The sequence below is a fragment of the Calonectris borealis genome, chromosome 2 (genome assembly GCF_964195595.1).
Source record: "Calonectris borealis chromosome 2, bCalBor7.hap1.2, whole genome shotgun sequence".
NCBI lineage: Eukaryota > Metazoa > Chordata > Aves > Procellariiformes > Procellariidae > Calonectris > Calonectris borealis.
In genome coordinates, this window is record NC_134313.1 from 167,863,219 (window position 1) to 167,885,481 (window position 22,263).

Consider the following 22,263-nt stretch of genomic DNA (forward strand, 5'->3'; position numbering starts at 1 on the left):
ATTTCAAACAAATTTCTTGTAAAAGTTTAAAAAACCTGTGCATATTATCTGTAAAATTTTTTTAATTCCATGTATGTAACTGGATTTTTTCACTATTTTTTTGTCTTACCTTCACCTCTTTTTTTTTTTTCCTGTGCCATTCTCCTCTTTTATACTTCATCTGAACCCCTGATTTTTTTTTTTACCATCTTACCATCTTGCTGTTTGTCAAACAGAACAACAAAACCTGCTCCTCATCTGGATGGGTAAGAATCCTTTATAGTTTCTCCAATGATGGCTAAAATTTGAAGGTTGTAAGTGTTCACATGTTACATTGAAAGTAGACAACAATGGGGAAATAAATTCCTAATTCTGTGAAAGATTATACAGTAGAACAAGATGGAAAACAAAAGTTTCAGTTCTATAAAAAATTTCAAGTTGCAACTTATTTCCTAAAGCTGGTCAAAAACTTGGAAGGTCTAAATCCTATAATTCATTTCTTTAAAACCGGTTGGTGCCCTCAGTCCATAAATCAGTGAGTTGAAGTGTCAAGTTTAATATATTTGGATAGTACTTTTTTTTGTGGCATGTTTTTATCCCCAAAATATATTAGTTCTTGGAAGTATAAGTTCCTGGGGCATATGGAAGAAGGACAGAGAAATGTGGTGTGGTAGAAGAGAACTGGGGATTCCTTAATTAAAACTGTCCCTGCAATGCCAGTGGGAACTTGTATTGCTGAGTTTGTCTAGACCTATAAATGCTTCTTCTCTGGGGAAAACTGCACTTTGTCATCTTTATTTATGGACTCTTGATCTCTCTATTGCACGAAATTTCAAAAATAGAAGTATGGATTAGAAATGATGATCTGTTTACTCTGCCCATGTAAAAGAGTGTAGAATGACATCAAGTAATTCTCTCAGAACTGGAGCGGACCTGTGTTTCATGTCGCATGAAATCTTAGCGTTGTTGTAAATGTAAAAGTAATAAAAATCTTATTTTTAAGTTTAATACATTTTAAAAGCCAGATGATGCCAGTGAAGCTGAATGTTTCTATTTCAGAATGACTTTTTAAATCTGAAATTCATTGGAAAATAATTACAGCAATATATAAATGTTTGTACTTTCCAAATATTTTATTTCTGCAGTGTACATGTTGTCTTTGGACTGGTTATTTCTGGTTTTGAAGTAATAGAACAAATAGAAAATCTGAAAACTGATACTGCAAGTAGGCCCTATGCAGATGTACGAGTTATTGACTGTGGGGTGCTTGTTACAAAATCAGCAAAAGATGGTAAGCATACGTATACCTGAGTTAATTGAATGTTGACATTGCTTTCAGAGAGTATAAAAATTATGCCAACATCTAGAAATCAATATGGTGAATCTCTAGAATCTTAATTCTTACAAGCCTTTAAAACTTAAAGCTTGGTGTAGATGAGGAAGGCACAGCAAAGGAAAAGATTTTCTGACCTAAACCTTTGTGCCTTGGAAAATGTATGCCTGCTTCCTATTCTCCTTAATTAATGTTTGAGGTTAATGTGACATACTCAAAAAGTAATTAGAGCTTATTTTTCTGAGTTTGAAAGGGGGAGACACAAACATAAGCTTTTCTTGAAGTTGAATTTTGTGCAGTTTCGAAAGGTTTATTTTAAGATCATGTAATGTTAATATATGTAGTCAACGGAATTTTCCTTTTCATGAGAGTTCATAGGGAATAAATGATACTAAATATATGTTTAGACAGTTGCTATAAAGTAATGCAGTGTTATAACTTTGAGTTTTCTATTCCACTTTTGACTTTCCTTAAGGATAATGTAGTTATTTATGTCCTTTATAGAAAGTCAAGGGGGATAGATAATGCAAAAGTATGAGAATGCAGAAAGGAGAGAATGACAAAGTTTTAGAAATAAGAAATATATCACTGAGGCTGAGACTAACTCTTTCTTCAACTTTGTTTTGTAACCTGCGCATTGCTTTCTAAAGAAACTAAATTTTTTTTACTATAAGTGGTCTTTGCTTATCTGTGTATTCTATTCTAACCCAAAGATGTGAATTCAGTGTTATAACCTAAAATACATTTTCAAAGGAGAAGCGGGGCAGGGGAACCCTCCTTCTTAAAATTATTTCTCAGCCTTTCTTTATATTAGCTTGGCACAAGTTAATGTTCAACTTCAGTTATAAAGTCATACTGTGTATGACTTAAGAATGTTTCGGCTTTGCATTGGTATGTCATCTTATATGGTGGAAGTTGTGCATGGAAGTTCTTACAGTTCACTTCATAGCAACTAAAGAAATTTTTTTACAACTGTCTTTGCTGGAAAATATTTGTATCATTTTATTGATATGGGTTTAGACTGGACACAATTCTGTGACTTTTTATTATTGTACTTTAATGTAACTCACTTTGAAAAAAGTTCATAGTTTATGCACAGAGTTCCTCTGCAGCAGTATGTGTGTGTATTTATATATATATGAAATTGTGTATTTTGTGCTGTATATATACCCAATAAATATACGTGCACATGAACACACTGTAAATTTAAAATATCTCTTTTAAGCTTTGGAGAAGAAGAAGAAAGTGTGTTCTGACTCAGAAGCTTCAGACTCCTCCTCCAGTGCATCAAGCTCTTCAGAAACTTCATCTGAAAGTGAAGCTGAAAATGAAAGAAGCAGAAGAAGAAAGCGTAAAAGAAGAGCTAAAACCAAACAATCAAGAAAACGAAGAAAGGAAGAGAGGAAGAAAGAGGATCCAAGGTGCAAGCGAATCTCAAACCAAAGACGGTGACTAGTCTCTTAAATTTAAGAATTTCAGAGAAATCTGAGAAATTCTACTTCTTTTTTCATTAAGTACTTGAGCAATGAATATGAAGATGCTTTTATTCTATAAGTTTGGATTTTGATGGTTGATTTTTATAAAGGAACAAAATCAAACAAACGTAAAAAAAAACAGCTGAGCTTGTTGGGTAGCTTTTTCTATGAAATAGTTTAAGATCTTTGTAGATAGAAGCTGGAGCAACTCTGAAGAAAGCCTCAGCATGTTAAACTATTTAGGACTCACTAGGCCTGTGTTATAGTGAGACATTATGCAAATAAGAGATCTTTGATATATATTTGATTGTATTTCAAAAATATTTCATGACAAATAGCAAATTAAAAGCAAAATTATTTGCTGTAAAGCGAGAACTGAACCTTCTTTCCAATAACAGTGCACCATCCTTCCTTTAGCATAAAATGAGTTGTTAATGAAACATGTTTTGGTTGTTAAGCCATCTTAAGGCTCAGTGCATCATTTGGGCTTGTTTTGGAATTTGCTTTGAAAAGTGGTGTTTATTAGCTGAACAGTTAATTTTGATTTTATCAACTTATTTTTCCCCATAGCAGCCTTTCTGACAAGAGTGATACAACAGAAAAAGCAGTCGATGTTAGCACAAAGAGAGACAAACCGGTGGTACGTCCTGAAGAAATTCCCCCAGTGCCTGAAAATAGATTTTTACTAAGAAGAGATGTGCCTGTTGTCAATGTAGAACCTGAACCGTAAGAATCGTTGAGCTTTCTTATTACTTTGACTTGGTGGAAACTATGCATAAAACTTTCCTGCTAACGTTGTATTGCTAGTACTGATAGCAAATGATTGCTGTAGTGTCAGAATTTCTAAATGAGGTAATTTAATTGTCCTTTTTACAGTTTTCGTTGTAATATTCCTTACAACCTGTGCCAGGGTTTTTCAGTGAGATCTAACGAGTTAGTTTCATTGGTCCTTGAGGATCATGCATATTACAACCTTAAAGTCAATTACAGATGATGCAAAAAAATGAGTGAATAATTGCAGAAAAAAAATTGCAGTGTAAACCACAGCAAATATTTGATTGCAAGGGAAACTTGGGATTGGGAGAGGTGATTTTTCACCTTTCTTAGACTAAAGAAGAAACTTTAGTTCAAAATCAGTCAACCAGAATTTTATGACCTATCTATGATTTTGCGAATAAGAGAAAATACTCTTCTTTTGATACAAAGGAAGTCGTGAGTTCACAAGTTACTTACAATTTGTGTTTTGCACCTCTACTAAATTGCAGTTAGGTTCTTTTTCTATCAAATTTCTTTGCTTTTGGACTCAGATGAGCTAATACATTACATTGCTAGATATCTCTAAAATCAGTTTGGGTTTGTTTTTCTTTTAATTTTGGTTAATGGTATAGTCTCCTGTAAGCCTTTTCGTGAAACATTACTTTACTCGTGTTTCCAAAGCCTTAGTAACTGCTTCTTTTGAGGATATTACACAAACTGTAAAAAGGAGTGCTGCATTACCTCTTGTTGCTTAGGAAAGAAGCAAGGCTTTAGAACCTGTGGACTATCATGAATTGCCATTCCCTACGCCAAGACATTGTTGTGTAACTGCTGAGATCCTGAAACTATTCTGTCCATGTTGTCTTCTTCATTTGTCCACCAAACACAAGTTAACCTCTTCAGAAAAGCCACGTACCAGTTTAACAGAGTACTCTTCAAGTGCATTGTTAGCATTTGTTTACACATGGAGAGGTCAGATAGGCTACACATTTGGTTGAAAACAAGTATATGTTGATTTGCCTTTTGTTGCAGAACTGTGCGTGGTTTGCTTTATTTCTTGGAGAATTCACCGAATTCTCAGTTCTGTCATCTCTCAAAATAAATGAATAAGATTTTGCATGTTTAAGCTCATATTTTATTAATTTATGTAGGAAGCTTCTTGATGCTACGCCAGTTCTGACTGACCAGAAACCATCAGTCTCTAAATCTGGACGAAAAATTAAAGGAAGAGGCACGATAGTAGGTGACAATTATTTTTCTTTTTTCTTTCCTCTCACCCAGAGTATCTTCTCTGACCTTGAGCTTTGAATTTCCTTGAAGGCTTTGTATAACGCTTTTAACTGTTGTTGACATGTAGATTCTAGCTGAGAAGGTTGTAATGCTGCTGTCAAGCAGTTCATTTTATAATGCTTTTTTTCCCATCCTTCTTGTTAATGTCTTTTTACCTAAAGATTGTTTGGGAAGACAAATGCTTACTCCTCAGCTGCAAGAAATCTTCAAACATAAGAATAAAATTATTTCTTTTTAAAGACTGGAATAAATTCAGCCAGGTTCATCCCACACAAGCCATAGGATCTAAAGTAACGAGAAGAGACAACAGCTTTTATTCTTCTCCACTCATTGGATTTCCTTGCTGTTTCTTTTAAGCCTTAGGACTGTAACACGTAACAGTAGAGAAAGCTGTTCTACAGTGTCCTAAGTGTATACCGCCCTTTCTGATGTATATTGTTTGTCATCCCGAGTTCTGGTATTTGCATCTTCTGATTATTGTGCATATATTGCTAAGAAACAACAGTTTTGTTGGCAACTTTGGCAGAATCACTTACATTGTTCTGCTTTTTGACATTTTAAGTCAACCTTTTTTTTCCTTTTTTTTTAGCTACTTAATGTAGTTTGTCAAATTTCATCATCTGTCCTGGCTGAGATCAAGTCCATGTAATGTCATAGATGACACTGCATGGGCAAGAAGTTACTTTTTTGCAGTGCTGGTAGTGAAGCATTTTTACAGATGCACAGGCTCGGTCCTCCAGCCCCCTTCCTCTCTGAAGACTGCCACTGTCCACACAGGTTTCACTTCTACTTCAAGTCTCTGGTATCCTGAAGACTTTTGCTTTTGCATTAGTGCCACTGTACTCAAGCAAAAGTTGTCTATTCTTTAATAACCCATAATACAGGGTCCAAAACACTGCACAGCTACGCTGTTTTTCAGTCAGTAGAAGAGCGAGAAAGTAAGAAAAGCTTTCAAAATTGTGCATTTGATTCCGGTGTATTTCCAATTGTAGCATACCATGACTGAGCATATTCTTGCCCTTTAGAACGTTTTCCTGGATCAATTTAGCAGGCAGCATTTGGGTAACCATAAACCAAACCAAGGCTTGGTCCAGCCAAATTTTTGTGCAAGTGGAAGTTCTCAAAAAAAAAAAAAAGTTATATATAAACATCAATATCTGTATAGCCAAAGACACTTTTCATTAGAATGGTCTTAACTGAGACTCCTCTGAGCATGATTTTCTCATGTGATAGCCACTGGATTTGAGAAGTACTTTTCTACTGATCCCCGTGATGCAATTATTTTAAGCCACAAAATTAACGGCTTAGATGGGCCTCGCCTGAGAACCAAACCTTATTTGCCAGCCTTGACATTAAATCTGATAACTGGCCTTGCTGCATCTGACAGCTTTCATTTGTATTTGACACTTGTGATATCCACTAAAGGAATCCTTTTAAACGGAACATTTTGAAATATTTATGTAAATAAAGACTTCTGGAAAAATAGCTTAAAGCTGAATGGAATTGACTTTTGCCACGGATTTGGGTGTCTGTGTCTTGTTTTTCATAATTTTGGCACCCTCTTGGCAAAATTAAGAATGAAAACCAGTAATATCAGAAATAATTTAGGCTTAGCAATTAGTTGGAGAAACGTTTTTCTGCTGTCTCTAATAGTCTGATTAGCAACAGTTTCTATCCAGGGTGAACTTGTTTGATGTTTTTTAAGATACTCGTTTGTAGTTTTGAATCTTCTTAGGTTCTGAGAGACTCCTGAGTATAATATGAGAGAATTAGAGAGCTCCATGAAACCTTAGTAACCTATTATATGCCATTCATTTGTAAAAGCTTTTTTTTTTTAAGTAGTTATCGCTTCAGGTCAAAGGATAGGAATCTCCAAATCTTCATGGCAGGTTATCTTTATTTTTTTATATAAACAGGATATCTTAAAGACTTCTGCCTGTAATTAACTGAATAAACCAATACATGTATCTTTCTGGTTTTATTCTGGGGGGCAATATAAATGTTTTTCCACATATTGCTTGCTTTTATAAGTGGCTCAAAATAATTGAGTAAAATCCAGATGGTTTTCTTTATTGAGTCAAGGAGCATCTAATTTCCTCACAGAATTTGCCTAAGTGTGTATCCAAGTGGGTAATGGAAAATAATGAGTTAGCAATATTAGAGATTTTTCTCTACTGCATAAGTAGCTCTTATTGCCTACTTAAATACTGTGCCTAAGCATAATTTTTTAAGTATGAAGCTTCATTACACTTTTGTGAAATATTACTTACTTTTTTTTTGCTTGGAAGGTATCTTAAACTGGATTCCCATTTCTGAAGGGCTGAACAGCAGTGACTTTTGAAATAGGGCTTGTCTTTACCCATACAAGCAGTTAAGTGTCTGCTAACTGAAGTGAAACATCTGTGCTTTAGTATCATGAAAAAAAGTTGGTTATCTGCAGTAATTGTGTTAATTCAAAAGGTATTACGTAAAGGAAATCCATGATGTCTTCCTTAATTCTTCCCTTTACATTTTGGAAAAATGGCTTAGCTGGCCCCTCTCAAGCTTTGAGAAATGCTCTCAGACTATGAAAAGATAGTTAGCTATGTAATCCAGTCTCACATGCGGGTTATATGCATAGCAAAAGCAGGTATTTTTGGCAGGAAACCTAGAATTTGTGTTTTCTTCATGGACTTTGTATGGATAATGTTGTCTGGCTTGTGCTATGAAGATGCATGCAAAATCTGTGTAAGTGTCATGGTATATTTTCTGTATTATCCGGTCTCTTTCAAAGAAAAATATATTATGCAAGTATCTATCTTTGTTTTCGTAGCGATATCACACCCCACCTCGATCACGATCGTGTTCTGAATCTGATGATGATGAGAGCAGTGAGACCCCTCCTCACTGGAAAGAGGAAATGCAAAGATTACGAACATATAGACCACCTAGTGGAGAAAAGTGGAGTAAAGGCGATAAGTAAGATCCTTACTACAAATCTAAAATGTCTTGGTTTTTTACACAAGCTTTAATAGATTGTGTAGATATACGATGTCATTCATGTTTGAATAAAAAATGTAAACATCTTTGTGGATAACACATTCCATTTCAATTCTGAAAATTAGAAGTGGAAAACTTTCTCAAAACCTTTCTACTTTGCTAATGTGATACCAGATGAACACATGGTGAAAAGTGTCAGAAGAGTTATTTCTGACAGTGCCATCTTGGATACTTATTTAATAATTAATTAATTAATTGACCTGTCCAGTTTCCTGTTGCTTTCCACAGAGCTACTCATGTCAGATTTCCTTGAACCCCAAACTTGGTTATATGGTTTCTTTGGATACTAAATAAGACAATCGAATCCACCAATCCTATAATGGTTTAGTTATATGTTCTTTCTGCAGTTATAAACTCTGTGATGGAACCCAGCTCTCCAGAACTTCTGATTGCTTGATACTAAATATGAGCTTGTATAAATGTATAAATTACCAACAGATAAACCCCAAAAGCAAAACTGAAGAATATTGTATATAATCATTATTGAGTAATTGCAAATGTGCATTCAGTTTATTGATATATTGTAGCATACCAGATAAAAGAATACTAAATAAGATGAAGTTTTAAAATTTGTATTTAAACGTGGTTTATGAATCCTGTAGCTGTAACTGGCCTCCTATGGACTTAACATTAAACATTAAATCACTTTACACAGATTCTACAGTATGCAAAATTTGCTGATGTTGGCTAATTCATTTCTCAGAGAGAAGTAGCTCTCTTGATAGTGGTGTAATATCGTATCTTAAAATGAGCGTAACAAGCTCAGTCAAAACACAGTTGTCTGGTAGTAAAGGGCGGGGTGGTGTTAATTTTTTTAAACTTCATTAATTGCCTTGGAGGAGGGGAAAATACTTGTTTATCAGAATTTTTTTTAAAGAATTTCCACTTAATGTGGGGCTTATTTGTTTGGTTTTAAGGTTGAGTGATCCGTGTACAAGCCGATGGGATGAAAGAGGTGCATCCCGGAGATCAAGATCTTGGTCACATAACGGTTATTCTGATCTAAGCAGTGTGAGATATTCCAGCCATCACAAAAAGCACAGAAAAGAGAAAAAGAAGGTGAAACATAAAAAGAAATCTAAAAAGCAGAAGCATTTCAAGAAGCACAAGCAAACGAAAAAAAAGAAAACATCAGCCTCATCAGATGTAGAATCCTCTCATTCCTTCCTCAGGAGGACAAATCGTGAGAGGAAATCTCGTTCTTCTTCATTGTCTTCTAGACATTCATCCAGAAGAGACTGGTCTAAATCTGATAAGGAAGACCAGAGTTCGTCGACTTTATCGAGCAGAGGGACCCGATCATACTACAGGTCCAGGTCCAGATCCAGATCTAGATCTAAATCAAGATCTTATTCCCGAAGAAGTTCTAGATCAAGATCAGCCTCTAAATCATCACGTTCTCGAAGTAGGTCAAGGTCAAGTTCTAACTCTAGGCATCAAAAAACAGTTTCCAATTCTCCACGAAATATTTCAACACGATTAAATGAAAGTAAGTTGAACAAGACTGCTGAGCCTGTAAGAGCAGTTATACTCCCGAGTGATAAAGTTGTCGTACCAACAGTTGTCCCAGAAAACCTCCCTGTTATACCCTTAAGTGACAGCCCACCGCCTTCAAGGTGGAAACCTGGGCAGAAACCATGGAAGCCATCTTACGAGCGAATTCAGGAAATGAAAGCTAAAACAAGCCATTTAATACCCACACAAACTAATTACAATTTAGTAGTTATTAAAGAGGCTAACACTTCTTCCTCATACCATAAGCGACAAAGGAGTTCAGATAGCGAGCGAAGCGGTTATTCCAAATATCATAGTGACAGAAGCTCAGATAGTTGGCTAAGATCAAGAAGCAGGTCCTCTCGAAGTAGGTCATACTCAAGATCTTATACGAGATCTAGAAGTCCATCTAGCTCTAGGACAAAATCTCATTCTTCTGGCAGATCACCATCACTGAGTAAATACCGCAGTGACAGGTCAGGTTATAGTGAGTCGACATCTTATTATTCCCTTAGTGATGATGATAGACGCAGAAACAAAAGAAAATCTGCATCAAATGATCAAAATGCTCGGCCTGTTAAACTGAGGCAAGAAACGAGCTCTGAAAGTACTCTGCCTTATAAGTGTACAAAAGACGACGATGAGTCTTCTCAAGGATTGAAAGAGAGTGACAGTTTATCATCTTCAGACTTCTCTACTGACAGCGAGCGTTCTGCCAAAATGAAAGTAGTCCAAGAAAAAGAAGGCCATTTTCAATTGGAAGGAGATACTCAGAAACAGGATAAAAATAGATTAAGTTCTGAGAGAGGGGAGGAGAAATCCAAGTGTGAGCGGGATTCTGATCATGCTAAAAAGAAAGCAGCTAAGGAGAAATCTTCTGAGCAACCTAGAGGTGGTGCAAAAACTAAACGAAAATCCTATTCAGGTAGTAAATGGGACTCTGAATCAAATTCCGAAAGAGGAGAGGCAAGGCATAATAGGGGAGATTCCAGACCCTCCTCTAGTAAAGAAGAAGGAGAGGCCACATCAGGATCTGATACAGAGCTTAGCGTTACCAAAAGGGTAAAAAACCAGTCAAATTCTTCAGAAGGCTTTCTGGATTCTGATTGTACGTGGAAGACTAGCAAACAGTTGTCATCTTCTGAATCTGACAGTTCTTGTTCTAGCTCAACAAATATTAGAGGAAAGTCAAAAAAACACAAACATGGATCGAAAAAAACTCTTAAAAAATCACATTCCAAAAAAGCAAAAGAAAAATCAAAAGGGAAAAAGGAGAAGAAACACAAAGTGCAGAAAAGAAAAGAAATGTTTCATTGGCAGCCCCCCCTGGAGTTTGGTGAAGAAGATGATGATGAGATAAATGAAAAGCCGGTTACCAAGGATGATAAAAAAGAAAAGCAGCTTACCAGGGACGTAAAGGATAAAAACCAAGCTTATGAAGAGGATGAAGTAGTCAAAGATAAAATGGGAAATGGTGAAAAGTCTTGTGTGGATGAAAACCTTTTAGGTAGAAACACTACATGTGATGCCTCACCGGATCACGGTAACCTTAATAAAGATAGCATTGAAACAAACGCTTCAACCAGTCTTTTAAACTCAGGAATAAATGTGACTGCTTGCAAGAATGAGATTAAACAAGCTGAAGAAAGTGACCAGAACGGATTGGAAGATGTTATTCAGACAGATGACAACATGGAGATTTGTACTCCAGACCGTAACTCACCAGGGAAGGTTGATGTGGACATTTTGTCTCCTATCATTCTCACTGCTAAACCTCAGGCTTTAAGTGCTAGTATAAACAAAGATTTACAGGTTGAGACCCCTGAACAAGACGCTGTCAAACTAGGAAACAATGTTATAGACTTTATTAATATGAAAGAAGAAAAAGAAACGGGAGGGCAAGAAAATAACTCTGTCCCTGTGTCTGGTGCTAAAGACTGGAGTTTAAAAATTGAACTTGCTGAAAATACACAAAGCAATATGATAGATAATAAATGGAAGCCTTTGCAAGGTGTTGGTAATTTACAACCAGCAACAATTAGTACTGCCGCAGAAGTTAAGAATGTAGCTTCAGCACCAGAGCCTAAACCAGCAGGTTTAAGAATTGAAATAAAAGCTAAAAATAAAGTAAGGCCTGGATCTCTGTTTGATGAAGTTAGAAAAACGGCACGGCTAAATCGAAGGCCAAGGAACCAAGAAAGTTCCAGTGAGGAAGAATCTCCAAGTAGAGATGACAATAGCCCGTCCAGGAGCCTCAGTAGGTCACGAAGTAAATCTGAATCTAAATCCAGACACAGAACAAGGTCCATATCTTACAGTCACTCAAGAAGTCGATCCCGAAGTTCTACATATTCATATAGGTAAGAAGTTTGTGCTATTCCTACAGCCTACCGCGTTAACTTGAAAGTTGTGATATTTTTAAGGCATATTTTTCTTTTTCAACTCACGTTTTTCTTTTAAACAGGGCTGTATCGTTTAGCAAGTATGGAATAAATATTTAGCTTAAAAGATAAAGCTTTATAATGCTTTTGCTTCCTGTTTTCTGCTTCTCTTCAGTTATATTCTATTTTGTGCTTTTCAAAGTTGTTCATTGATTGTAGGTCAAGAAGCTATACAAGAAGCCGAAGCAGAGGATGGTATAGTAGAGATCGGTCAAGAAGTCGAAGTAGTTCTTACCACAGTTACAAGAGTCGTAGGTAAGTTTCTCTAGTTGGAGATAGTGTTGGGGTGTGTTGCAAAACCAATAAATTAGGCACAGCAGTCCGACGCTTCAGTCTCTGAGCGAGTTGGAAATGTGCTTAGATATGCATGCTGCAGTCTGATGTACCTGCGTGAAATATGCAAGTTACAATAGTCACATTTCAAAATTTCCTGTTACTGAAAAATAATTTTGGTTAATGTTTTGTAGTATGGATAAGGAATTCTGAGCAAAACATGTTCCTCTCCTCTCGCTCCCCCTCTCCCCCCACTCTCTTCAGCACTTGTTTCTGATTAACTTAAAATATCTCTGTGGTTTTGTTTTTGTCAGTCGAACCTATAGTAGAAGTAGATCCAGAAGCAGTTCTTACGGTCATCACAGTCGATCCAGGTATGGATTATAGTTTTATACAAACTCTGCAATAAATGTACTTCTTATAAAAATATCTTAGTATAAGAATACCCCTTTATCTAAGGTACTTAAAAATACAATATCATGATAGCAACTTGAATCAAGGCAAATCTACATAAGACACTTTCAAAAGCTGAAAATAACCAAATCATCCTGGCATTACAGTTGTAGGTGATGATATAAGTAATAGTGAATACATTTCCCTTTATTGTTAAAATAGATTTGAGTTATAAATGGAATCACTTTGTGACTTGTTTTCAGAAGTATTAGCAAACAAGATTTACTGCATCTACAATTTGTAGAGAAAACACAAAACTTTTTAAATGCTTAGTAAGTCTTTTCTAGATAATAAATTTGAGATTTTTACTGTTGTTTTGAAGATACTTGTTCTTGTATTTAAACTTTTATAAAATGTAGAATTATTCTGTTTGCCACATCCTTCAAAAGTAATTTCTATATAGCCACTTATCTCTGTATATAAATGTCTTTAAAAGATACATTTAAAATAAATAGCATTTTAGACAAGAAACTGTAGATTTACAATTACTTTCTTTTCCCTTTAAAGTAGGTCATACACGTATGATAGTTACTATAGCAGAAGTCGAAGTAGAAGGAGTGACAGCTATCGAAGATCTAGAAGTTATGATAGGCGATCCAGGTATGTTTTTGCTAGCATGACTTTGACACTGTATTTATGCAGAAGGATTGGCTAAATACGTACGTAGGATGTTCATGAAGGCTAATGGGGTTTTTTTGCCCCCCCAAGCATAAAAAATACATTGTTACCAAAACTAATAATTAAAAACAATTAAAATTAGAGCAAGTGTGTGAGTGAGGAAATCAGGATTTCTGACATAGTAAATTTGAGGATGGGGAGGAAACTAGGATAAGAAAGATTTGAGAAGGGTCCAGTTCCTTGTATGTATGCATTCAAAATAAGCATGTTTTGGGTTTTTTAATAATTTTAAATGTTTCTTAAAAACTACAATGAACTAGCTCTCAAGATTTAAATCAAGTGCCCTGTTATGGATTAAAAGCTACCTGGTATGCAAAGAATTCCATTGGATGGTAAATTCTTTTTGTTTAGACTGCAAAAGTGGATTTAGAAAAAAAATCTGGAAGGGAAATTAAAAATTGCAATGCTATCCAGAATTAATTTTTGACTTCCTAGAACATATTTTGAAAGAACATTTTACCTGCAAATCCAGTGTGTTTCTGATAAATTTAGGATAAATTTTATTCTGTGCAGTTCAGGGGAATTGTATAGGTGTAATTGAGCACATTTCACAAAGGTCAGAAGTAGAACAGGAGATATATATAGACAGAGATATAGATATTCATATATATAGATATATAGTATGTAGTGAATATCAGTGATTATTTGTTTTGTGCCTTTTAGTATGTCCCATATTAGTCAGTGGTAAATCAGGCAGATCTCTAAGACTACTGTAAATTTTCATCCTCTGCTGTCCTCATACTCATTTTTTCACAACTTTGTACTAACTCCTAACGGTCTTTGCTTTCACCCATTTCCCCATCTAGTTCTGACAGCAAGACAACTTTCATCTTGTGTTTGAGGGGAAATCAATGAGATTAACCGAGAGTGTGGAAATAGACTTAAAAATCATTGGTTTAGGATGTGGGAAGCTTCAGAGAAACAATGTTGTATTAGGATATGCTCAACTTTCAATTAGAAAGCTTTCCTTACAGGCACGAGGCTAGAAAATCTCTAATGAAAGTTTATTCTGTGTAATTTGAATATGTCCTGTGGCTTGTCTGAAACCATCTGGACTCTATCTTGATGTTTGGCCAGGTGCTGAGCTTGGAAATCTTCTGGATAAGCCAAAACATTTTAATCTACAACTTCCACTCTGCAGACACTCACACACTCCTGTTGTTGTTATGGGGCCTAATTTTTAAGACCCTTCTTCAAATGAAAAACTGCAATATATAAAGCAAGGATTTGTGAAATTATCTTAGTTGAGAAATGCTCGCAATATAAAATTATATTTGTTAGAATATACTTCTCAGTTGGCTATTAGCATTTACAAAAACATTTATTTTGGATTATTTCTTAGCTGTATCAGAGAAAGCAAGAAATTTTGTAGTTACGAACACAGTTTGACTTGAGTTACACAGGGTTTTCGTCATGTAAAGTTAATGATTATTTTAATTTTGAGTGTCCCTTAATGAATACTTCAGTTATATGAAATATGATCCTGTAAAAGACTTGTATGTTTTTTTCTTGTCTCGTATGTGTCTGTCTTGACAATTTTTTTACATGATGCAATTTTGAATTTGAAGCTCAAAATACAATTTTGAGGCTTTTTAATCTTTTCTTTGTAGATCTTATGGCTCTGACAGTGAAAGTGATCGCAGTTACTCTAACAATCGAAGTCCCAGTGAAAGCAGCAGATATAGCTGAAAACACTTCTTTGATGATGGAAACTGTATTTAATAATTTTTTCAGTGTTACGTTAAAAAAACTGTTTTGACAGTGTCACAAGTGAAGTTGAAGGGTATTTACTGACTTAGCTGAAACTTTACTGTTTAACAGTGAACTCACTTGACTGACTGCTTACGGAGAGAAGTACTGAGCTCAACTCAACTGATTTTTTTTTTTTTTTAATTTTTTTTATGTCAAATGCTACTTTTACAAAATAAAAAGAACCAAACGGTTTTATTTCCTTGAATTGGATTTTCTAAGCCATGAATGACACTTAGGTGAATTTGCTGCCACCGCTTTTCTGGGTGCAGCAATCAGTACTGTCTTCAAGTATGTTTATAAACACCTTAGGGCTTTCTGCCTGTTACTATAGATATATGCTAGCAACTATAAAACTGTGAAGAAAACTTCTTACAAAGGCTGCCATTTCTAGTTTATTAAAATGCTTTTTTTAATGCTGGAAGATGGGTTCCATGCTGTCTTGTTTGTTGATTATTGCATTATATACAGTATATTCACAACAGCTAGGTGATGAAAACAAAGACTGCCACTCTGTCTTAATCCTTACTGTACTGTCATATTACAGAAGTCTGCTGAAAAGGGTGAGATCATACACAATCGGAATTGTCAAACTGACAAGCAGTGAGCAAAAGTGTGATGAATGAGTTTTGATCTTAATATCCAACTTGTGTAAACTTTTATGTTTAAAAGCGAATTTTGTGATAAACAGCAGTGTTCTTAAGAGTCTAAAAAAAGTGTTTCTAAACACTTTTTGAATTTCATTTCAATTCATATTACAGTGCTTGGCATACTTCAACACATTTTGAAGTTGAATGTTGTAAACTGCTGAGTATATCATGAGTTTGTTCAAAACACTTTTTAAAAAACTGACGTGATGATAATTTTTTGAGAAAACAAACCATAATGGTTCCTTTATAAAATGTCTGTAGTGTATCCCATTTGCCATAGGGAATATCGGATATTGATATTGCAGATACTGAACTATACGTTGTTAAAGTGATATTACTACAAAAATACTGGTATGCCTGAAAAAAAGCATGGACAATACTTTAAAAGTAAAGTTTAATACCAAAATGACTCCATGTTACAGGTAAATGGTTTGCAAAAAAGAAATTGATTTAAGCTGAAGAGCATTGAGTAATTTTTGCAATATTCTGATTGAGTTGATTTAAAATAATTTGTAAAGTTTTTCAGTGTTTAGAAAGTTGTGTACTCAGAAACAGTTTTTTAATGGCATAATGTAACCTGAAAAGTGGGTCTGTAGTGAAAAAACAGACTAACATAACTTTATTAGAGCTAATGACTACTGTTGTATTATAATAGTTTTCATTACTGACTTTCTGTAATATCTTGAGATGCTTTCATTTTCTCAAATGTTTTCAAATATTGAAAATGATTTTTTTAAAATCTCATCAGGACCCAACAGCTTTGAAAATTAAAAGTGGTAATTTCTTGCTTAGACGTCAATTCATACTGTCTCTCTGATTGAATTAAGCTATGCAAAATTAGCTTTTGGTACACTTCTGAAACATGAAAGGAAAGTTCAAAGTGAAGTTTGAAGACTGTAATGATGCCCTCCATTTCTGTCCGTAAATAGCTGAATAAGACATTTGTACGCAGGTTCCTAAGACCGAATTTGTCATATAGGTTTTTCACTTTCTAGAAGAACCCAAAATTCTGGACTTACACCCTTCCTACTCTTGTAGTTCAAGGAAAAAGTGTGTGCACGTAATCCTTTTGAATCAGTATTTTGTAAGCTGCTTATGCTTTTTGACGTTAAGTACATTTATTACTCAAGTCAGTATACATTCACAGACGTGTTTCTAACAGTAGCAGCCATTTCAGAGTCCTGAACAAATATTTCATTGCTAACTCAAGATAATGTTTGTTGCAGTTTTATAGTTTTAAGTACAAATGTAACTTGTTTTTTCCCTTACTGAGAAAATAGAACTAGTGGGCTAGTGGTGTAACAAAATATACAAATATAAACTTTGCCATTCAGTACTTATTAGAGAAAAAATTGCTCCAGAATCGGTCTTTGTCATATTTCAGATCTGTGTTGACTTTTTATTTTTAAGGCCAGGAAAAGGTAATAGAAATACGGTCAATCAATTAATTGTAGTTGTCCAAAATTACTGCAATGTCACTAACGTCTATTTCGTATCTTTAATTAAAGCTTTATAAAGAAATTCCATCTGGTAGATGGTTGGGGGGGAGGTATTTTTACTTAGTGAAGTCTGTTAAATTGTGCTTCAGATAGAAAATGTACCCCTGAGCTGGTTTTCTAATCTTGGTCTATGTTTTTGCAATTTTGTTATTCAAAAGCAGTTGCTGTTTGTAAAATAAACTTTTGTACATATCTGCAAATGCTCTTTTCTCTACATCTGGAAAAATCCGTTGCTGCTTGAGGGAAGCAGGCAGGAAAATTAAAAATATACTTCAGTTTCTGTATCCACTTTTGTCCCTTGCAAGACTACATACAAGTTGCCTTTCCTTTTCCTGACCTACATAGAGGATGATTCCTCAGCAAGACTCTGTACTGGGTTTACATAATAGTCGTTGGAGGAACAAATATTTTGAAATTTCCAAGTGATTCGAGGTCTCGCCATTTCCTGAAGATATATAAAAGGTTCCTATCCTTTGTGCAAAGATACACTTAACAGATCTACACAGAAATCTCCAAATGTGCTGAGTTTAACTACTTCGCTAAATATTCTTTCCCAAATATGCATTCCCGCATTGTTTCCGTAGCATATTGGAAATGCGGTTATTAGTTCAAGTCAGCAGATGTAATGGCTCAGTGGACTAATCCATTAGTCTTTTAGACCTTCTGTTCCAGAAAAACTGGATTTCATTGGAAAATACCGGCTTTGTCCTAACGGAAAGGCTATAATTGCCTTGGTCTAAGGTAAAAAGGACAAGTGGAAGTGTTTCCTTGTCGTGCGATTTAGTTTTTAGCATGATCTGGTTAACCTGGCATTTCTCAAATTTTGGAGCACTGCCTTTGAGGAGGAGGCACAAGAAATCCTAGGCAGGAAAAGTAGGAACTCCAGGTGATACGAGCTATAAAGATGAAAGGTTAAAAAAAAAAAAAAAAAAAATTAAGGTGGGGAGGGGTGAATGGCTACATCGCAGGCAGCAGGCAAAAACAGCAGCGTAAGAAGCGTTAGACAACCTCTGTGTTGCCCTGTAGTGCAAAACAGTCTCTGTCTTGTTAAAGAGAGGTAGCCAACAACCTTTCTTTTAAATAATGTTGCTTTTTGTGCTTCAAAAGCCATATTCTGTGCAGAAGTTAAACACCAGATCACGGGGCTGCTCTCAGGTGCTGCCGTAGAGGTCAAGCCGTCACCTTGAGCCAGCAGCAAGCCGGGGTGCCGGGAGGAGGCTGGAGGCAGGGCGCTGCGCCGGCGCACGCAGTCTTAAAAATAGAGTGGCTGACGCCCGGTTACGTATTACTCATTAGTGACGTTTTTCTATTGAAACAAGTCTTAAATCCTGCAACGCAGTAAAACTATTGCTCAAATAGAAGTGGTTTCATCAAAAAAAAAGAAAAGAGGGGTAGTTGTAATAAGGTTAGGTCTGCGTGTCATGGGTTGTTTTGGCAATAGATTACGCGCTCCGTGGTACACAGAATATTGTTGTGGTGTAGCCCTGTAAGAGCAAGCTCTGTCTCCCGTTGCAGGTGAATGACTTAACTTGTCTAGAATAAGACAATATGAAATGAACCATCTGGCTATCGAACAACTAGTTCTTGTAAAGCACGTATTTACAAAGCAACAGCATAAATGCACTTTTCCTACGATACCGACGTGCAGAGAGGCTTCCTTCCTACTGTATCGCTTTTAAACAAGGGCTATTTGTGTCCTTGCACTCGAGAAGCATTTAAAGTGCTCTTTCAGAAGATCACCAAGTATCTGACAGTGTATTAAATTTCTGTTGATGGCTTTGTGTGGTTCGTGATGATCATGCTTACAGTTTGGAGCAGAACCACAGTATTTAGATGACCTTGAGCTGCTCTCTGGAATCCATCTGGTGTCATTTCCAAACTGAACGCTGCCTGGGATTTAAATCATGAGAAGATAAAGCTTTGCATGCTCCACCCCTACTTAAGAGCCGTATAAATAATTTTTTTTTTTTATATGGTTGTGAAACAGTAACGATTTTCCACCTGGTTTTAGAATGCTTTAGCTGCTTAACTGGGGTAAGTTAAAACTGTTTAAAATTATATAAACAATTAAAGGGACCTAGTCTTGAATTTAATAATGTCCATGTCCGTGTAATCCCTCTGAAGTAGGTAGGATTGCATGCGTGAAATCAGGCAGGCTGTGGCAGTTTTGGGGTTTTCTTTAATGAAGGTAATATTTCAGAGTCATGGTGGGTGCACAAAGAGGGGGTGGGCATTAATTTGGTATTAATTGATATTTCTCCTGTGATGGGTATCTGTCCTTGAAGGACCGTGGTGCAGCCCAAGAAAACCAATGTCCTTACCCAAGGTTGATCCAACACGGAGAGTGCTGAGCTCAACGTGCTCACAGCTTGTGAACGCTTGTAGCTCCCACCCTAGCATTACGTCCTAGTCCTGGTTTTAGGCTGCAAAATTCCTTAATTAATTCCTTAATTGAGCCAGGAAGGGGCTGCCTTTCCTCTTGGGCTTTTTCTTGCAGCTCATGTGTGCCCTGAGACGACAAGGAAGAGTTCTCCCCCTCTCCTCGTGCCTTGGCCGCCCGTCCCATCGCTCGGGCAGCGTCTGCGTAACTTCTCCCTGATGCATTTTGGAAAATGAGCCGTGAAAAGGATGAGGAGGATTGGGAAGGGCCTCAGGAGTGGGAGAGGGTAAGGGGCTGATCGCTGCACCTCCCGGAGAAACGCCCGACTCCTTCGGGACTGTACCCGTGAGATGAATCCATCGCCAGAGGCTTTTGGGTCTTCAAGGGCTGGTTGAAGAAGTATTTTTAAGGAAAAATGAAAAAGCAAACCCAATCTATAGAGAGGGCTCAATATTTGGCATAAAGAAAGCTTGTTTCTTTTTTAAATTGGTGTAGCTATTTCAATTTTATATGTTTATACTCGCTGTCGCAGAACTCCAAGGGAAAGGGAGGCGAGCGCTTCCCTGGCAAACCCCCACCCTCAATGTCCCCTCGATGTGGCCAAACCAAAAAAAAAAAGAAAAGCTTTCCTAGTATCAAAGAAGTGAGGTCCTAGAATAAAAGTAGCGTAGCCATGGTTATAACCGAGTTGCAGGTGCACAAAGAAAAGAAAAAGCAAGAGGACCTCCGCTGCTAATGTCACCCGTAGTCACGGCCACAAAGGTAAGAGCAGCGGCTGCTCCTCAAGCAGGATTGCTATTTGACACCGAGGGTTAGACCTAATTTTGGGGAACACGCTAGATATCTCCTGTTCCACTGACTTTGCTAGGACCTGCAACTCTGGCTGAACAGCAACAGCCTTCAGGCCATGCTCTGAAGCTCTCTTGACCTTGGACATCTCCCTTCTTCAAAGATAAATCTCTTCCTTGTGACAAACAGTTGTTCATTTTAAGAGGTCTTTTTTGACTTCTTTTTTTACTTCTTTTTTGACTTTTGACCAAGTGGAAGGGAGGACATCAAGTACTTGATGTTCTTATCTGTGGAAAGATGGTCTGGCGAGTAGAGAGTTACCTAAGGCTTTGAGATGGACGTTGGTTTCTCCGTACCATCAAAGCCGCCTTGTGTCACCTGGGGTAATCCTGCACTCTGGAGAGCTCACAAGCGTGCGGCGAAGATGCGGTTCCCTACCGAGCTCGGCAGGATTGGTTATTAGAGAAATGAGAGCTGAATAAGGGTCGTTTGGTCAACGGTAGCGAAGCTGGGAATATGAGCTAATAACAGAAAACACAGGCTGCCTGGCTGTGCCTTTGCTACTCGGTGTGATTTTAGATTTCCTGAGCGTAGCAATGCGCGGGGCGATATACACCTTTCTGCTTTTTCCATTAAACTACGGGGGGGGAACGAATAAAAAAAATAAAATTTTTATGGGAACAGCTCTATCTACGAAAAAAAACCCCATACTGATGGTGAAATCCGGCTTTAGTGATGGAGCTCCCATAGACTTCCTCCAGGAAACCGCACAGATTCCACCATCGTTTTTCATTTCTACCAACAGCTTCGAACCAACCCCTTTCAGAAAACATTTTTGCCAGAGAACAGAGCAAAAAGGGACCTGTTCAGCACCGTTTCCTCCTCTCCCGAGGCAGGATCAACTCTATCTGTATAAAGCGCAGTAGTTCTTATCCAACCTATCTGTAAAAAAATTGCTAGCACTGAGACTCAGCAGTTGAAGTGCCAAAACCGAAATTGCCTGAACTATCGACACTATTAAAGAAAATAAAGAAATATGTTTTCTGATGGCTAAACCAAAGGTCCTTTGCTGCTACTTCACCCCATCACTACTTCTCGCAGAGAGGAAGAGAATGACCTTTTCCCTTCTAATTCAGTATTTAAGTGAAGGAGAAAGGCTGCTTTAAATAGTTGTTAAAAGGGTTCTACTAGCTCTTCCCCAAATCTGGTCTTCTCTGCACTAAATAGCTCCAGGTCCTTTGTTTTTTTGGGGTGGTTTTGGGGGGTGTTCGGGTCTTTTGTGGGGTTTTTTTTTTTTTTGCAACTTCTTAGATCTGGCCATCTCCTGGACTCTTACCACCAGCCCATAACCTCCCGTAATCACCATACCCAAGCAGACAACATACTCCAGCCAGAGGCTTCACGGTGCCAAGCGGATCTGAAGCATCGCTGGACGTGTCCTGCAGGCAACGTTTACGTCTCCAACCCACGCGCCTGTGGTTTGCTGCTTTTGCAACAGCGTGAGGAGGGCTGCTTGGTCCAGGCAGGGATGCGCTGCCGCATCCCAGCTCACCCGCTCCCTGCCCGGGCTGTGCTCTGCAGCTCAACTGTTCTTACACAACAGCAAGTTTTCCCCTTTGTTTCTACTAAATTGCAGCCTTTTTTTTTTTTCTTTTCTTTTTCTTTTTTTTTCCAGGCTATTTCTCTAGTGTCTTAAGATTGTTTTGAAGTTCCAGCCCATCCTCCAAAGTACTTGAAGTCCCTCCCGGCTTGGTATCGTTTGCAGCTGTAAGAAGCAAATTTTCTATTCATGCAAGTAATTATTAAAAAAATATTTTGAGCAGTACCAGGCCTGGGACAGATCCCCAGGGACCCCCAGGCTGTGTATCTCTTTGGTTTCCCGGCGGATCATAAATAACTTCTCCGAGCAATATTCCCTCCTTCCAGCACTGCTTTCCTCCAGCTTCGTGTCATCTGTCCCTGCCATCTTTCCTCTTCCAGCCGCG

General features: G+C 37.0%; 1 protein-coding gene across 17 annotated transcripts in view; it reads left to right on the forward strand.

The window, feature by feature from the left end:
* NKTR (natural killer cell triggering receptor) overlaps positions 1 to 15,158 on the forward strand; it is a 41,889-nt gene extending 26,731 nt beyond the window's left edge. For 5 of the 17 annotated variants that reach the window (XM_075144309.1, XM_075144319.1, XM_075144323.1 and 2 more), the window contains 11 exons: positions 216 to 245; positions 1,125 to 1,270; positions 2,538 to 2,760; positions 3,358 to 3,513; positions 4,695 to 4,782; positions 7,646 to 7,791; positions 8,790 to 11,726; positions 11,967 to 12,062; positions 12,395 to 12,454; positions 13,041 to 13,133; positions 14,822 to 15,158. In XM_075144309.1, the coding sequence (XP_075000410.1) occupies positions 216 to 245; positions 1,125 to 1,270; positions 2,538 to 2,760; positions 3,358 to 3,513; positions 4,695 to 4,782; positions 7,646 to 7,791; positions 8,790 to 11,726; positions 11,967 to 12,062; positions 12,395 to 12,454; positions 13,041 to 13,133; positions 14,822 to 14,900 (4,054 nt within the window). In that variant the 3' untranslated portion in view covers positions 14,901 to 15,158. The remainder of the gene's footprint in view (positions 1 to 215; positions 246 to 1,124; positions 1,271 to 2,537; positions 2,761 to 3,357; positions 3,514 to 4,694; positions 4,783 to 7,645; positions 7,792 to 8,789; positions 11,727 to 11,966; positions 12,063 to 12,394; positions 12,455 to 13,040; positions 13,134 to 14,821) is intronic. The other 12 variants (XM_075144311.1, XM_075144310.1, XM_075144312.1 and 9 more) reach the window with 12 other exon arrangements.
* The last annotated feature ends 7,105 nt before the right edge of the window (positions 15,159 to 22,263 follow it).